Source organism: Giraffa tippelskirchi, chromosome 9 (genome assembly GCF_054371585.1).
Source record: "Giraffa tippelskirchi isolate mGirTip1 chromosome 9, T2T-mGirTip1v1.2.pri, whole genome shotgun sequence".
Lineage (NCBI taxonomy): Eukaryota > Metazoa > Chordata > Mammalia > Artiodactyla > Giraffidae > Giraffa > Giraffa tippelskirchi.
The window spans coordinates 135,743,417-135,757,630 of NC_137283.1; the positions used below are offsets into that span (position 1 = coordinate 135,743,417).

General features: G+C 38.0%; 1 protein-coding gene across 50 annotated transcripts in view; it reads left to right on the top strand.

The window, feature by feature from the left end:
• The window catches only part of EYA4 (EYA transcriptional coactivator and phosphatase 4), a 384,171-nt gene that overhangs the window by 193,721 nt on the left and 176,236 nt on the right, over window positions 1-14,214 (top strand). For all 50 annotated transcript variants that reach the window (XR_014065663.1, XM_081530639.1, XM_081530645.1 and 47 more), the window contains one exon: window positions 1,825-1,874. Coding sequence is in view for 37 of the 50 variants with exons in the window: in XM_081530639.1 (XP_081386765.1) it covers window positions 1,825-1,874 (50 nt within the window). In the remaining 13 variants the exon portion in view is untranslated. The remainder of the gene's footprint in view (window positions 1-1,824; window positions 1,875-14,214) is intronic.

The following is a 14,214-nucleotide window of genomic DNA, read 5'->3' on the forward strand; positions in this document are numbered from 1 at the left end:
TCATGGGATTTCTATATATTCATTGGGCAGTTCATACAATTTCTGGTGATGAATCATAGGAAAGAACCAGTGGGAAAGAAGGGTTTTAATATTGTATCCTTCCCTTTTAGTTCTCATTTTTCTTGAAATTGTTCATGGACATAAGACGTTCATGGGTTTCATAGTGGATTTCACATTTACATTTTTAAGAAAGGTGTTCCTTTTTCTTTCTTTTTTTTTTTAAACTAATTACTCAAAAATATTTCTTCGCCCTTCCATCTTCATGGTGTTGAGCTCTGTACTGAGAGCATAGAAGATGTTACATAATAGGGTAGGGATGATAATCTCTTTGCTGATCAGTTTTATTTTCATACTGTGTGGATGTATACTCCAGATGCAGAAGAGAGTACAGTTAATCAAGAAAATAATTGATTTCCCTGAATATAAAATATCTAGACCTAGCGTTGAAAGCAAATGACACCGATTTTTGAAAGTATAGGTTTTTCTTCTTTTTAACGCATTTTTCTGAGAAGAGGAAGGAAATAAGACTTCACTTTACTAAGAACCAAGACTTCACTAAGAAAAAAATTGCAACTTTGGAGAACTACTAAGATGTTATACTCCAAATACAACTGTGATGTACAACATGGAGTTCAAGAACTTATCTGTATGGAAATCATACATTAGACTGGCTGGGATGTCATCATTCATAATATTTAATAAAAGGACACTGATGGAAGTTAGCTTTAAAGAACAATAGTGGAAACAGCTCTAGGAATACTTGAAAATATTTGTGAGTGGGAAAGAAAATGCTGTATCTTTAAAATTCAAAACTTACTCAAGAAATACCACTTGTATCACAACTCACACTTACGTTGTATGTGCATGGTGTATATCCAGTAGACTTTTTTTTCACTTCCAAGCTGCACATTAGAAGTTAAAGTGCCTTGGATTCTATAGGGTGAAAAAATAGACCATGGGAATGAAAACACCCAGACTATATGACTATGTACTTGGTAATTAATGTATCTTGTTTACATTCCATATTAACTAAGAAATTTTTGAAATGGCCTTTACTTTGCATATAATGTACCCATTAAAACCATGATAGTCAGACATAGTATCTGTGCTTGAAGTTAAATTGTGAAAGGCAATAGATGTGTGCTTTACCTTATTTTAGAGGATATACCACAACACTTTTGACCAGAATTGAATAGCATATCCTAAAAGTAAAAGTTTTTTTTTTCTCATTCTTTACCTTTTATGGCTTAAAAGCCACAAAGTTGAAATATAGTCTGCAAAGTATACTTCAAATATATATGAGAAGTCTGTGAGCAATGCCGAAACTTAATTGATATGCTGAGAAATATATAAAACATACAGCCACTGGATTGAGAAAATGAAAATTAATATATGAATGGCTTAGCTAACACTATGCTTTGCCCCCAGAACCTGGTGTTTATTATTGTGCACTTTAGTAGGAGACAGAAGCAATATCAATTGGAAAAACATTTCTTAGTGAATTGAGAACTGTATGGCTTTCCAATTCCTAAGTGGGAAACCTAGTTCTTTGGTTTCTTTGTTCCTACTTAAGCAAGTCCCAAGCTATTTTAGCTGAACATTTTACATACTAATGGAGTCTAGGGAAGTGCCTTTGGCAGCTGTTCATGGGATAATAATGAAATACACTATTTAATACTTCATGCTGCTGCTGTAAAATGTGGGGAGTATTTTACAGAGATCCTGGTGAGTAGAGCTGTATCCACTTTAAGTTTAGCAAGTGTGTGAAACTGAATGAGGAAGTTCTTTTTTCATATGAGACTAACTAGTACTCTTTTCTTACAGGTAAAGAAAACGTGCACAGAATCAGATGTTCCCGAACCCCAGAATTCCAGGTACAGTAAAACAGAAGCCAAGACTTCACTAAGAAAAATTGCAACTTTGGAGAACTAATAAGATGTTATACTCTAGATACAACTGTGATGTAAAACATGGAGTTTAAGAACCTATCTGTATGGAAATCATACATTAGACTGGCTGGGATGTCATTACTCATAATATTTAATAAAAAGGACACTGATGGAAGTTAGCTTTAAAGAACAATAGTGGAAACATCTCTAGGAATACTTGAAAATATATTCCCATAGTATTCATTAAGTTCGTCCTCATTTTTCTTTCTATTCTCTTCTTACAATGTATTCACATCTGAAATTTTGCCAGAAACTGAATACCTTTTAAATCTGTGTTTACTGAAAATCTACCTTTTTTTTTCAATCAAATGTTGCTAGATTTTGAGAATGTCATCAAATTGGAACAACCAAAATTAACATGGCATTCTCTTTGTGCTTAGTCACTTCATTCATGTCCGACTCCTGGCAACCCCGTGGACTGTAGCCCCCCCAGGTTCCTCTGTCCATTGGAATTCACCAAGCAAGAATACTGGAGTGGGTGGCCATGCCCTCCTCCAGGGGGTCTTCCCAACCTAGGGCTCGAACCCAGGTCTCCCACAGTGCAAGCGAATTCTTTACCATCTGAGCCACCAGGGAAGCCCAAGAATACTGGAGTGGGTAGTCTATCCCTTCTCTAGGGGATCTTCCTGACCCAGGAATTGAACTGGGGTCTCCTGCATTGGAGGCAGATTCTTTACCAGCTGAGCTATCAGGGAAGCCCTGATATTCTTTTTATGTTTATATAAAGCCTGAAGAAATGATGAATTAAAGTGGTCAGACCACTACATACTGGACTTTGGCACCATTTAGTTGTTTGTGCCTGGACCAGGTGCACAACAGACCTTTTTAGGCCTATACGTTTTCACTGTTTTTGTTTCAAAATCCAGGCCTCAATTTTAAACGATCAGTAAAAGTATTTTAAATACTATTACAATAGTAATCAGGTGGCACTAGTGGTAAAGAATTCACCTGCCAGTGTGGGAGACACAAGAGATTCAGGTTTGATCCCTGGGTCAGGAAGATCCCCTGAAAGAGAGCATGGCAACCCACTCCAGTATTCTTGCTTGGAAAATTCCATGGACAGAGGAGCCTGGCAGGCTATAGTCCATGGGGTCACAAAGAGTTGAATATGACTGAACACGCACACACACACACCCTTCATATAGTAATATTGGGTTGGCCAAAAAGTCTGTTCAGGTCTTTCATACTATCACAGAAAAACCTGAGCGAAATTTTTGGCCAACCTAATATTAATGGTATAGCTCAACTTATTGCATTAACAAATTTGTGTTTAATGATGAGATGGGTCTAGTTTATTTTGTCCTACTCACTCCAGCCTATGATGTATATAGTGATTTTCTTGGTACAGTAAAACAATACTGCTGCTGCTGCTAAGTCGCTTCAGTCGTGTCCGACTCTGTGCGACCCCATAGACGGCAGCCCACCAGGCTCCGCCGTCCCTGGGATTCTCCAGGCAAGAATACTGGAGTGGGTTGCCATTTCCTTCTCCAGTGCATGAAAGGGAAAAGTGAAAGTGAAGTTGCTCAGTCGTATCCGACTCTTAGCAACCCCCTGGACTGTAGCCTACCAGGCTCCTCCGTCCATGGGATTTTCTAGGCAAGAGTACTGGAGTGGGGTGCCATTGCCTTCTCCGGTAAAACAATACAGATCTAGGTAAAATGTTAATGACCACTGTATTATCCTTTTAGGAAGCAAGTATATATTATATATAGTCCATTTACAGTTTGAGTAAATCTTTGTTCTTATGTAATATGATATTCCTGTAATTAATTCCTATATACATTAGAGATAGATAGTGAAATGATTGTATGTGTTTTTTCTTTTGAATCATCAAAAGTATTAATATATGATATGATATAGGATTTTTGACATTTGATCTTTGTCTTTTGTGATTAGGTATCAATATAAACCAAATAGTTTTAGTTTATTGGAACATTAGGAAATGGGTGAACCATTAAATTTTTTCTTACAAAGTAGAGTAATTCGAGGACATATGGCGAGAGGAAACTCAAGCTCTATTGCTTGTGGATGTTTCCTTCCTGACCATTTTGCTGACGTCTATGAGAAACCCACCTATGACTTGTTATTTAGCTAATTAGATAGTCTTTGCAAGCTGCTGGTCTTGATGGGTAGTATGGAAAACAGAACAACATAATTATTATTTTTAATACTGTATATCATTTTTTTTTATTTTTGAGGCCACTCAAGAGTTTTGAACAAATAGTGCTGTACTTTCATAAATTTTAAACTAGCAGAAAGTCACTAAACTGATTCAGTGTTTACAGTTTGTATCAATAAGTTCGAGAAGAGAGAGTTCAGATCTCGATGTATTTAAACCTGGAACTAGATCATTTTCTCATCTAGGAAATCCCAGCCCATATAGCCTTAAAAACACAATTTTACATTTACGGTAAATAAGTTATGTTTAATAGATTATTTTAAATACATTTTATTATATATTATTATACAATATATATTAATTGAAAAATATCTTGACTTCTTATAAACTACTATTTGGTGGCCATGGATTAGCTGCTTATAAAAGTAATATCTGCAATATATGGATCCTTTCCATGTATGCATGTTCAGTTGTGCCTGACTCTTTGTGACCCCCATGGGTGTAGCCCACCAGACTCCTCTGACCATAGCGTTTTTCCAGGCAAGAATATTGGAGTGGGTTGCCATTTCCTCCTCTAGGGGGTCTTCTTGACCCAGGAATCAAACCTGTGTCTCCTGCATTAGCGGGTGGATTCTTTACCACTGCACCACCTAAGGCAAATCAATTTCTAAGGACACTAAAGCTTAGTGATATAAAAAATAAACAAATGAAACAATTCTTATCTATGAAAACCCAAGATGGAAAGGCCTTCAAGAAAACCTGGAATTCTTTATTGGTTCAGTATTGCCCAAACATTTTAATAATGTCTGGTCCTTTCTCCTAACTTCTGGTGCAAAAGACAACCTCTACACCTTCACAATGTCAAGGAACAAAAAGAGATGGCTATTCTTGGATTTGCTGTTTACTCACAGATGTTAGATCTGGGAGTGCCATAGTGGCATTAATTAGTGCAGTGATGGAACACCAAATACAGAATAAAGAAGAGCTAAAGAACATAACTTCCGAACAGTCAACAAGTCAAGGGAGGCCAAAAATAGTCTTCAGTATATGTATGTACTGAGATTCAGTTTTTATGAACAACCAAAAAAAAAAAAACCTACATGAAAATGCTTTTATTATAGACACTAGACAGCATTACTTTAGCATATACATGTACAGGCACATTCTTTTTGCTTATTAAGAACCACAGACATTCATATTCTCTCTCCTCCCAACTCCTTCCCTTCCATGTGTGTGTGAGAGAGAGAAAGAGGAAGAGAGAGAGATTTAAGGCCTGGGGCTAAGTAACTCTATTCTAAACAAATCTAAAATAAAGAACTGAGCTCAAAATGAAATACTGTATCAGCACAAAATGCATGAGAGCTGGAGACCCACTGCCTTATAAAATGCTCCCTCTCTTGGAACCTAAAGCTAATATCATTCATTTATTTAGCTAGCTTTATAGTGTGTTGGTTTTGGATTTGAAAAGATTAGAATAAATGCAGATGGAAAGTGTTTTTACAGTAGGGAAGTAATTAAAATGGGTGTGGAGGCTTTGTTAGGGAAATTCTTGGAGTGACATATGTGTATCAGCAAATTCTTTGTCTTGCTTGGCCTTAATTCCTCTTTTGGAAAGAGACTCTTGAGCTGTAGATGTGACTAGTAGATTAGTAAAAAGAGAGTTTACAAATCCACGCAGAATCAGGAAGGTAAAATGCCTTTTTAGAAATAACATTATGTATATATACTGGAAGTCAGATGTCAGTATTTGTTCAGTTTCATAATACTGTATTGAACTTGATGGTACATGGAAAGCGATAGAATGTGCTTCGTAGAAAAACTGACATTCTTTAAATGTACTTTTTTTTTTTCACTTTCCTCTGTGTCATAACAATATTGAGAATGTACCGTTGTTGGCCTTTGTTCCTAAAACTCATGTTAACCTTAAAATGGGTACATGAGAAAACTAAAAGTTTTATTTCTCATGCTTTACCTTACCCTAAAATTAAGTCTTACTAGACAGACCATCTTAAAACAAAATCTGACTTGTCGTTTTTATGTTGATTTTTTTCTATGTTCATGGTGACTTTTTGCAGATTTGTGTCTTACATGAGCCATCCCTAAAAATACATGGTTTTTGTTGAATTTTAATGTAATAGATATCACCTAGATGAGTGAAGTTAGAAGGTTCTATGAGCTTCACCTGTTTTTAGCTCTTCTACCTTTCATTTGTCATATGAGGTGAAGTAATTTATTTCATTCTTGGCAAATATCTTAGAGTGCCTATATGTTAAAATAGTTTCCATAATACTCAAATGATATCTCTGTTGAACTTCTGTTTCTCTTCACTTTTTCCTTTTTGGGTTCTAACTAGTAGAGCATTTTCACCAAGAAGAGATCAATAACTTAAAGGAAATAAAACTCAAATCAGGTAGTTTTGTTTTGTACTTGTTTTGTTAATTAGGGAATACATGGAAATAAAAATTTTGGTGAAATTGAGCTCTGAAGTGACTTCTAGGAGTTATACCAATTCTTTTCCTATTTTTGCTCTCATTGTGGCTTCAGTATTGCCAGTAGATTATAGCAAAGAGATCTAAAGGAGAATATTAAAGTATATACATAGGAAGTACTTATGGTACGAATAGCTAAGATGATAGTTTTTGCACATGGTGAATGACAAAAGACTGTGTGTAATGAGGAGGGTTCCCTAGTCAATACTAACTACAATTATCAAGAGAAAGGCAGAACAACTCTCCAGCTTTCAACAAAGCTTTGGAATTAGTCTCAGTTTAATATCATAATATTTAAGTGAACCTCGGGAAGTTTAGTTATTCGATGTCTATGTTTTAAAAGCTTAAAAACTGCAACTAATTCATCTTATGTAAATAGTTATGATTTGACAATGTTATATTTAAGGTATTAAGTTATACATGATTATTTTCTAGTAAAATAATTATTGCAGTAATTCCAGAAGTCTGAAATGTTTGTCTGTATATAATTGCCTGTCAAAAAATTTAAATGTTATATTGTTTTCATAGCAGTGAAAGCTGAGGGCTCCTTGCTGAAAACGCACATTGTATTTCACTGTGTCAAATCAGAGAGGCATCTAGCCTAATATTCTGTCTCCAAGAAGCATTAAAAATCATTAATACCAGGTTGCATTTCCTCAGATTTTCATAATGTAGTTCCAATAAGCTTAGATTCTTGCAGTAACACAACTAGCTGTATAGTTCATGGAATTATTTAACCATTTCTTGGATGTAGTTACATTACTGACTATCGTCAGATCTTGAGATTCTATTCTTGATCATTTTTTGCTTTCCTGCCATTTCATTTTTTTTTCACATACAATCTCTGTTGACAACTCTTGACATAGCCCATGATGTCTGGAATGCTCTGGCCACTTCCTATTACTCTAGTCACAATGTCAATCAGGCTTCCTCTGTCAGAAGATCTACATTTACAGATGCCAAACTTCTCCTTCCAGAGAGAGGCTGGATCATTTCTTCCCTTCTTTCACTAGAACCCCCCTCCCCCAGCTTTACTCACCTACTGAATTTCAACTCATCCTTCTGGTGTTTCTCTCTCTGCACTGCTTCTTTCTTAGGGGAAGCCTTTGCTTGCCAGCCAGCTACCTCTGGTCCTAGTGTCATAGGGCCTCAGGGCCTCATCTGCTTCTCCTTCGGAGTAACCTCGTTTGATTAATGCCTGCTTCATGCACTACACTATAAACTCCACAAAGTGAGGGATCATCTCTGCTTTCTTTTGCTCCCCATTGTAACATTAGGGTACAGTGCAGGGCCTGACGTATAGCAGATCTTCAATACATACCTGTGAAGTGAATGTGCTCAGTGCTTAGTCTTGTCTGACTCTTTGTAGCCTCATGGACTGTAGCCCACCAGGCTCCTCTGTCCATGGGATTTCCCAGGCAAGAATATTGGAAGGGGTTGCTATTCCCTGCTCCAGGGGATCTTCCCAACCCAGGGATTGAACCCTCATCTCTTGGGTCTCCTGCATTGGCAAGTGAATTTCTTTACCCCTAGCACCCCCTGGATAACTTCCAAATATACACAATCAGCATGCAGTCTCTCCTGGGAGAGATACAAACTCCTAATGTAACTTTATTAGGGATTTCAGCCATCTCAAACTCCCTTTGAACAGAATTGTAATGTTTACTTTTCCTCCCCCAGCATCTTTTCTGTCCAGTGATAATGCTCTCAGTTGTCCTGTTTCAGAACTTCAGAACAAGCCTTGTTTCTTTCTTTCCTTTCCCAAATCCTGTTGGTCATCAAATTGTGTGTAATTTTCCTCTGCTGTGTTTTGAATCACTTTTCCCTGCCCCTGCCCCTGACCACTGCCACAATGAAAGTTCAAGCTTCTGTCACCTCACCTCTGAATTAACACAAGAAATCTTCTGTGGCTTCATTGGATATCAACCTTGCCTTTCTAGTCTGTGGGATTTTTGGACAAGCCTTTCTTAAATCATACACTTTCCATATGGGATTAGTCATTAATCTGACAGACAGTATTTAGTAGATATTCAGAGTATACATAGAAGCACGAACAAATAACTTTCAAAGTGAAATTGTGGGCAAGGTGTTAAAAATAAGAACGTATACTATTCATAACTATTTGCTGTCCATAAGATGTCAAGGATTACCTGGGCTACCTGTTACTCACTTTCCTGGTGCCCTTATTCTGGTGTGTTAGATATTCATTGATTCCACTTAATTTTCATCCTTTAGTTCCTGATTGACAGACAAGTACATGAAATTCCAGGAAAAAAGATATATGCCATTTACTTAGGTACCTTGATTTTCAATTCCTTTCTCCTGTCACCATTTCCTGCATAGATGTTAGAGTAAAAATGCTATTTGTGTACTGGGCAGTTGCCCGAGAGCATCTGTGTAGGACAGTACCTCCCTGCTCATCCTACAGATGAACTCATTTCACTGAGGAATGGTTGAGAATGGTACACCAGCATATAGCCTGATTGCTGAACAATGTGGGCTAAAGTGGTTAGGAAGAGTTGAATGAAAGATTTAGGGCAACAGGTTGGTATCAGAGGAGAGAGAAGATTCGAAGAAACCGGGGAAAGAGAAACCACAGTAAGGTTAAGAGTGAGGGAAAGAACTAGAAACTGAAATGAAAGGTATCTTTTATGAACGGTTGGTGACTAGTCTTTTTTTTTTTTGATTTATTTTTTTTTAATTAGTTTATTTATCTAATTTTTAACTTTACAATACTGTATTTGTTTTGATTTGATTTGTGTGGAGAAATAGTTGATGAGATTGGAAAATAGATAAATTAGCAAAGATTGTGGTTGGCTTGGATCCCTAGTTATTTTAGTCAGGACCTTTATTAGTTGCAGCTATTAGTGTGAACCAGTTTAAGTAGAAAAGGGGAGGTTTTTGTTGTTTTGCTCTGATTTTAAACAAGAGTATAATTTCTTAGATAAATTGAGAAGATAAGGCTCACTGGATCTCATAAGGTCTGGGAACCAGGGACTGACTTTCTGTTTATCTCTTATCCACTGTGTCCTCACTGCTTGGCTGCTTCAATGTCTTTCTCTCTGTTTATGCCCATTGGCTGCTCAGTCTTATTTTTGCTCCTTGACTTATAATAGGAAGAAAATATTCATGTGACACTGCTTCTTTCTGATTTTTAAATTTTTACTTCTTTAGGTACCCATATAATAGAATCTCTCTCTTTTCCTTTATTTCTCTTCCGAATTTCCAGGAAAGGGTGAGTGGCTTTCCAGAGCCACCTCTGGGAGCATATGACTCAGTGGTGAGAACAACTTCCAAGGAAAGGATGCTGAGCAGATAACTGATCAAGTGCCCTCAACCTTCTGCCTCTTCCCTGCCCACCTACTTCATCCCGCACCTTTGCCCCAAGTCCTTCATTTTAATCCAGCACATATCATTTCTCCGATTATATATAATTCACTGGTTATCTATTTCACTAGTATGGAGACTTGGAGCTCGATTTTATATCAGACATCTACAAACCATGATCTGCAAAGCAAGCTCTCTTAAGGGACCATTAAGTGGAATGGCAACCAGACTTCAAAGTAAACGAGTTCCATTCACCTCTTTTTATAAACCCTGCTACCAACTTTTAACCTTCTTGTCCCCATCCTCAAGTTGACCAGTTAAACCCAATCTCCTTTTCTGCTCTAAAATACCAATCCAAATATAAATCGCTTTCTCCATTTCCTGTGGTTAATCCAGTTGTTATATAATAGATGAAGGCACTTCATCCTGCAAGTTAAATTATTTATTTTTCAGAAGGCAGTTTTACCAAAATGACTGCGTAGGTTTGGACTTCCTTTTTTTTGAAGCCAACTCTCAAGCATACCTAAAGAAATACACTCAGCCATTAATCAGTTGGAGTCCAAACTTGAAATTTTGGCCACCTGCCTTTCAGGCATTAGGAGGTCACCAGTGGATTTCTGATCAGGTAATAATGTTATTAAAATTGTACTTGCGATGACAGATCAGTCATGGCACAGGTGTGTGGAGGCAAGGGAACCAAGAGTGAAACTTACTTAAAAGACCTGAGAGACACTTAGCAAATTGTGGTTATTTTGGAGAAGACATTATACACAATTTTTTTCATGGTTTAAACACACTTTCTAAACTTTCTACATCATGTATTTTTCTGTGTGTTAAGAATATAAAATAATAGATTTGACGTGAAATAGACATGGTGACGGAGAAGGCAATGGCAACCCACTCCAGTGCTCTTGCCTGGAAAATCCCATGGACAGAGGAGCCTGGTAGGCTGCAGTCCAAGTGGTCGCGAAGAGTCGGACACGACTGAGCAACTTCACTTTCACTTTTCACTTTCATGCATTGGAGAAGGAAATGGCAACCCACTCCAGTGTTCTTGCCTGGAGAATCTCACGGACGGTGGAGCCTGGTGGGCTGCCGTCTATGGGGTCGCACAGAGTCAGACACGACTGAAGCGACTTAGCAGCAGCAGACATGGTGACAGTGGAAGGAATCTGACTTCTTCTTTCCGACAAACTACATTATTCTCCCCAAATGAGAAAACTCCTGACTTCCCCACATGTATTAGTGATGACTTCCAGAGAATGGCTATATTCCTGGCCAGTCACTTCTACAGTAAACTGAGTTCCTCTGAAGTCTTTATGGTTAATAATCTAAAGCAGTCTTTCTGGAAACTGTGAGCTGGTTTGAATTAATTTGGTCAGAGTAACACATCACATAAAGTAGCATTTGTTTAGTGACTTTTATCCAGAAGATCAGAGGAGCTAAGATAAGACATTACTTTGCATCACAGTAATAATTAAAATTGTTATTCAATGTAAGTAGAAACATTGAGGGTCCCATTTTATATTGAGTCAACTTAAAATGAGAACAGACTAGAGGACCCTAGTTTTCTTTTCAGCAGTTCAATTATAGAAACATTTCTTCTTGCCCTTCAAGTTACTGTTTATTGAGTATCAACTGTGTGTCAGGCACTCGTTTGAGAGTTTGAGATACTTCAGTGACAAAATAGAAGCATACGTAACAGGGGAGTATCTTAGAAAGCGATTAGTTCTAGTGATAAAAGGGGAGATGAGGAGTATTGGGGGAGTCGATTGTGATTTTCAATTGGATGATACTTAAGTAAAGATTTGAAGTCAAGTCAAGAAGAAAGCTGGGGAAAGTGCACTTCCTTCGGGTTGAGCAATGCACAGGCCCTTCCATGGACGCCTGCCTGGCACATTCAAGCAACAACTAGGAGAACAGTGTAGCCAAAACAGAGAGCCCAGAGTTTCAAAGTTGAAATAGCAACATTCTAAAAAAAGCAACTATTTCTAGTCTTTCCCGTATTTTGAAAATATTTACTTGGAATTTAAATAAATCAGTTGCAAATATTTTTTCTTGACTCATCGGTAATAGTCTCTGGCAAGCACCTCATCCATCATTGCTACAAGGTGGGGCTGATCCCCAGCCAGGAATGCCTCTCTTTGCCACACCACACACATTCTCTAATACCAGGTCTCTCTTCTGATCAGAGGACTTCAAGCGTCTTCAAAAGCCTGAAGCCTGTTTGGTTTCTTTCTTTTTTTTTTTATTTAAAAAATGCTCTTAAAGTTGCAGCCATAAATATAGAGTAGAGCTTAGTAAAGATTCTAAAAATTTGAGTTGTAAAGGTACAGAGATTCTGCTCATTATCTCACATTTAATCATCACATCTCAGTTGTCTTAGCAACCTACACAATGTTCTCATTTGCTTTTCAGTAAGCCAAAGGATGAATGGATTCTTTGTTCATGTGTTTATGAATTTCTATCACCTGATACTTGATGTCTTTCTGGTGTGCTTACTGTGCCAGATAACTGTCTTTATATTCTTAACGTTCATGTAACCAGAATTAAACTCTGCTTTTCCTAAAAAAGTAAATTTCTAATGGAAAAATATCCAACCTCAGATAAACATAAATAAGCTTATATTATAAAATGTTTTCGTTGTAATTATAATTAATTTCCAAAGCTCAGCAAACTTGCCACACTCAGTCATCCAACAGATTTGAGCTACACAGGCATACTTATGAACTACAGAGAAAGAAAAAAGCCTGATGACAGAGCTAGGTGCCCAAGAGTCAGCTCCCGCAAACTTACATGCTTGCTTCTCTCTGATGCTGTCTTGGAGTGTATGCTGTCTTACACTACACATAACTCTAGTTTTCAAGTGTGTGCTCCGCTTACAGAGAAAGAAAAAAGCCTGATGACAGAGCTAGGTGCCCAAGAGTCAGTTCCCCCAAACTTACATGCTTGCTTCTCTCTGATGCTGTCTTGGAGTGTATGCTGTCTCATACTACACATAACTCTAGTTTTCAAGTGTGTGCTCCGCTTAGTCATGTCCGACTCTTTGCAGCCCTGTGGACTGTAGCCCACCAGGCTCCTCTGGTGGGATTTTCCAGGCAAGAATACCAGAATGGGTTGCCATTTCCTACTCCAGGGGATCTTCCTGATTTGGGGATCAAACCCACGTTTCTTGTGCCTCCTGCATTGTAGGGGGATTTTTTTTTACCACTGTGCCACTTGGGAAGCCCAGGTTTTTTCAGACTCATACCATAATAAGGTGGATGTGGCCCTGCTCACTTGACATACTAAGCAAATACGGTAGACTGTCTGAGTTCAGATTCCAGCTGTTTGGCCAACTACTTTACTTTGGCAAACTACTTTACTTCTCTGTGCCTCAAATATCCTTATCTGTAAAATGGGAATAATACCATTCTCCCATGGGGTTCTTTTAAGGACTAAATGAAGCAATGTAGGGAAGACACTTAAAAAAGTACCTGCTACATATAAGATGAATTTAAACAACTGGTCCTATTACAAATAGTCATAGTGATAGTATTGACAAGTGACAGCATGACATAAAAAGAACGGAAAAATAATGAAGCATAAATGTAAGAATGCAAAATGCTTAATCATGTGGGATGTTGTGGCATAGTGCTAGAAGACCTGTATGCGTTAGTAACGTCTGAGGGCAACCCTTAGTACAGTGTAATGACTCTCATCCGGAGAAGGCAATGGCACCCCACTCCAGTACTCTTGCTTGGAAAATCCCATGGACGGAGGAGCCTGGTAGGCTACGGTCCAAGGGGTCGCTAAGAGTCGGACACGACTGAGCGACTTCACTTTCACTTTTCCCTTTCATGCACTGGAGAAGGAAATGGCAACCCACTCCAGTATTCTTGCCTGGAGAATCCCAGGGATGGCGGAGCCTGGTGGGCTGCTGTCTATGGGGTCGCACAGAGTCGGACACGACTGAAGCGACTTAGCAGCAGTAGCAGCAGCAGCAATGACTCTCATCAGTTGCTCACCTTGAGTCTTTAGGTAAGAGTTAAGTTGTGTTTGTCATCATAACACATTTTAGAATTACTTCTGTACAAAGTGACTTCCTTTTAAATGTGCTGTTGATTGAAATATTCTGTTCTAATTAAGGCTTGACTTAAATAAGAGCTTGTCTGTTGTATTCTGTCGTGTGATTAGTTTGTAGAAATTCCATACTTCTCAAAAATAATACCATCTTTTCAAAAACATACGCAACCTTATTGCATAAAGTGATATTGTTGTAGCCATGCATCCTGGGAAACAAACTCACTCAGAAGAACAATGCACAGTGGAGTGCAGTCTGTTACACCGG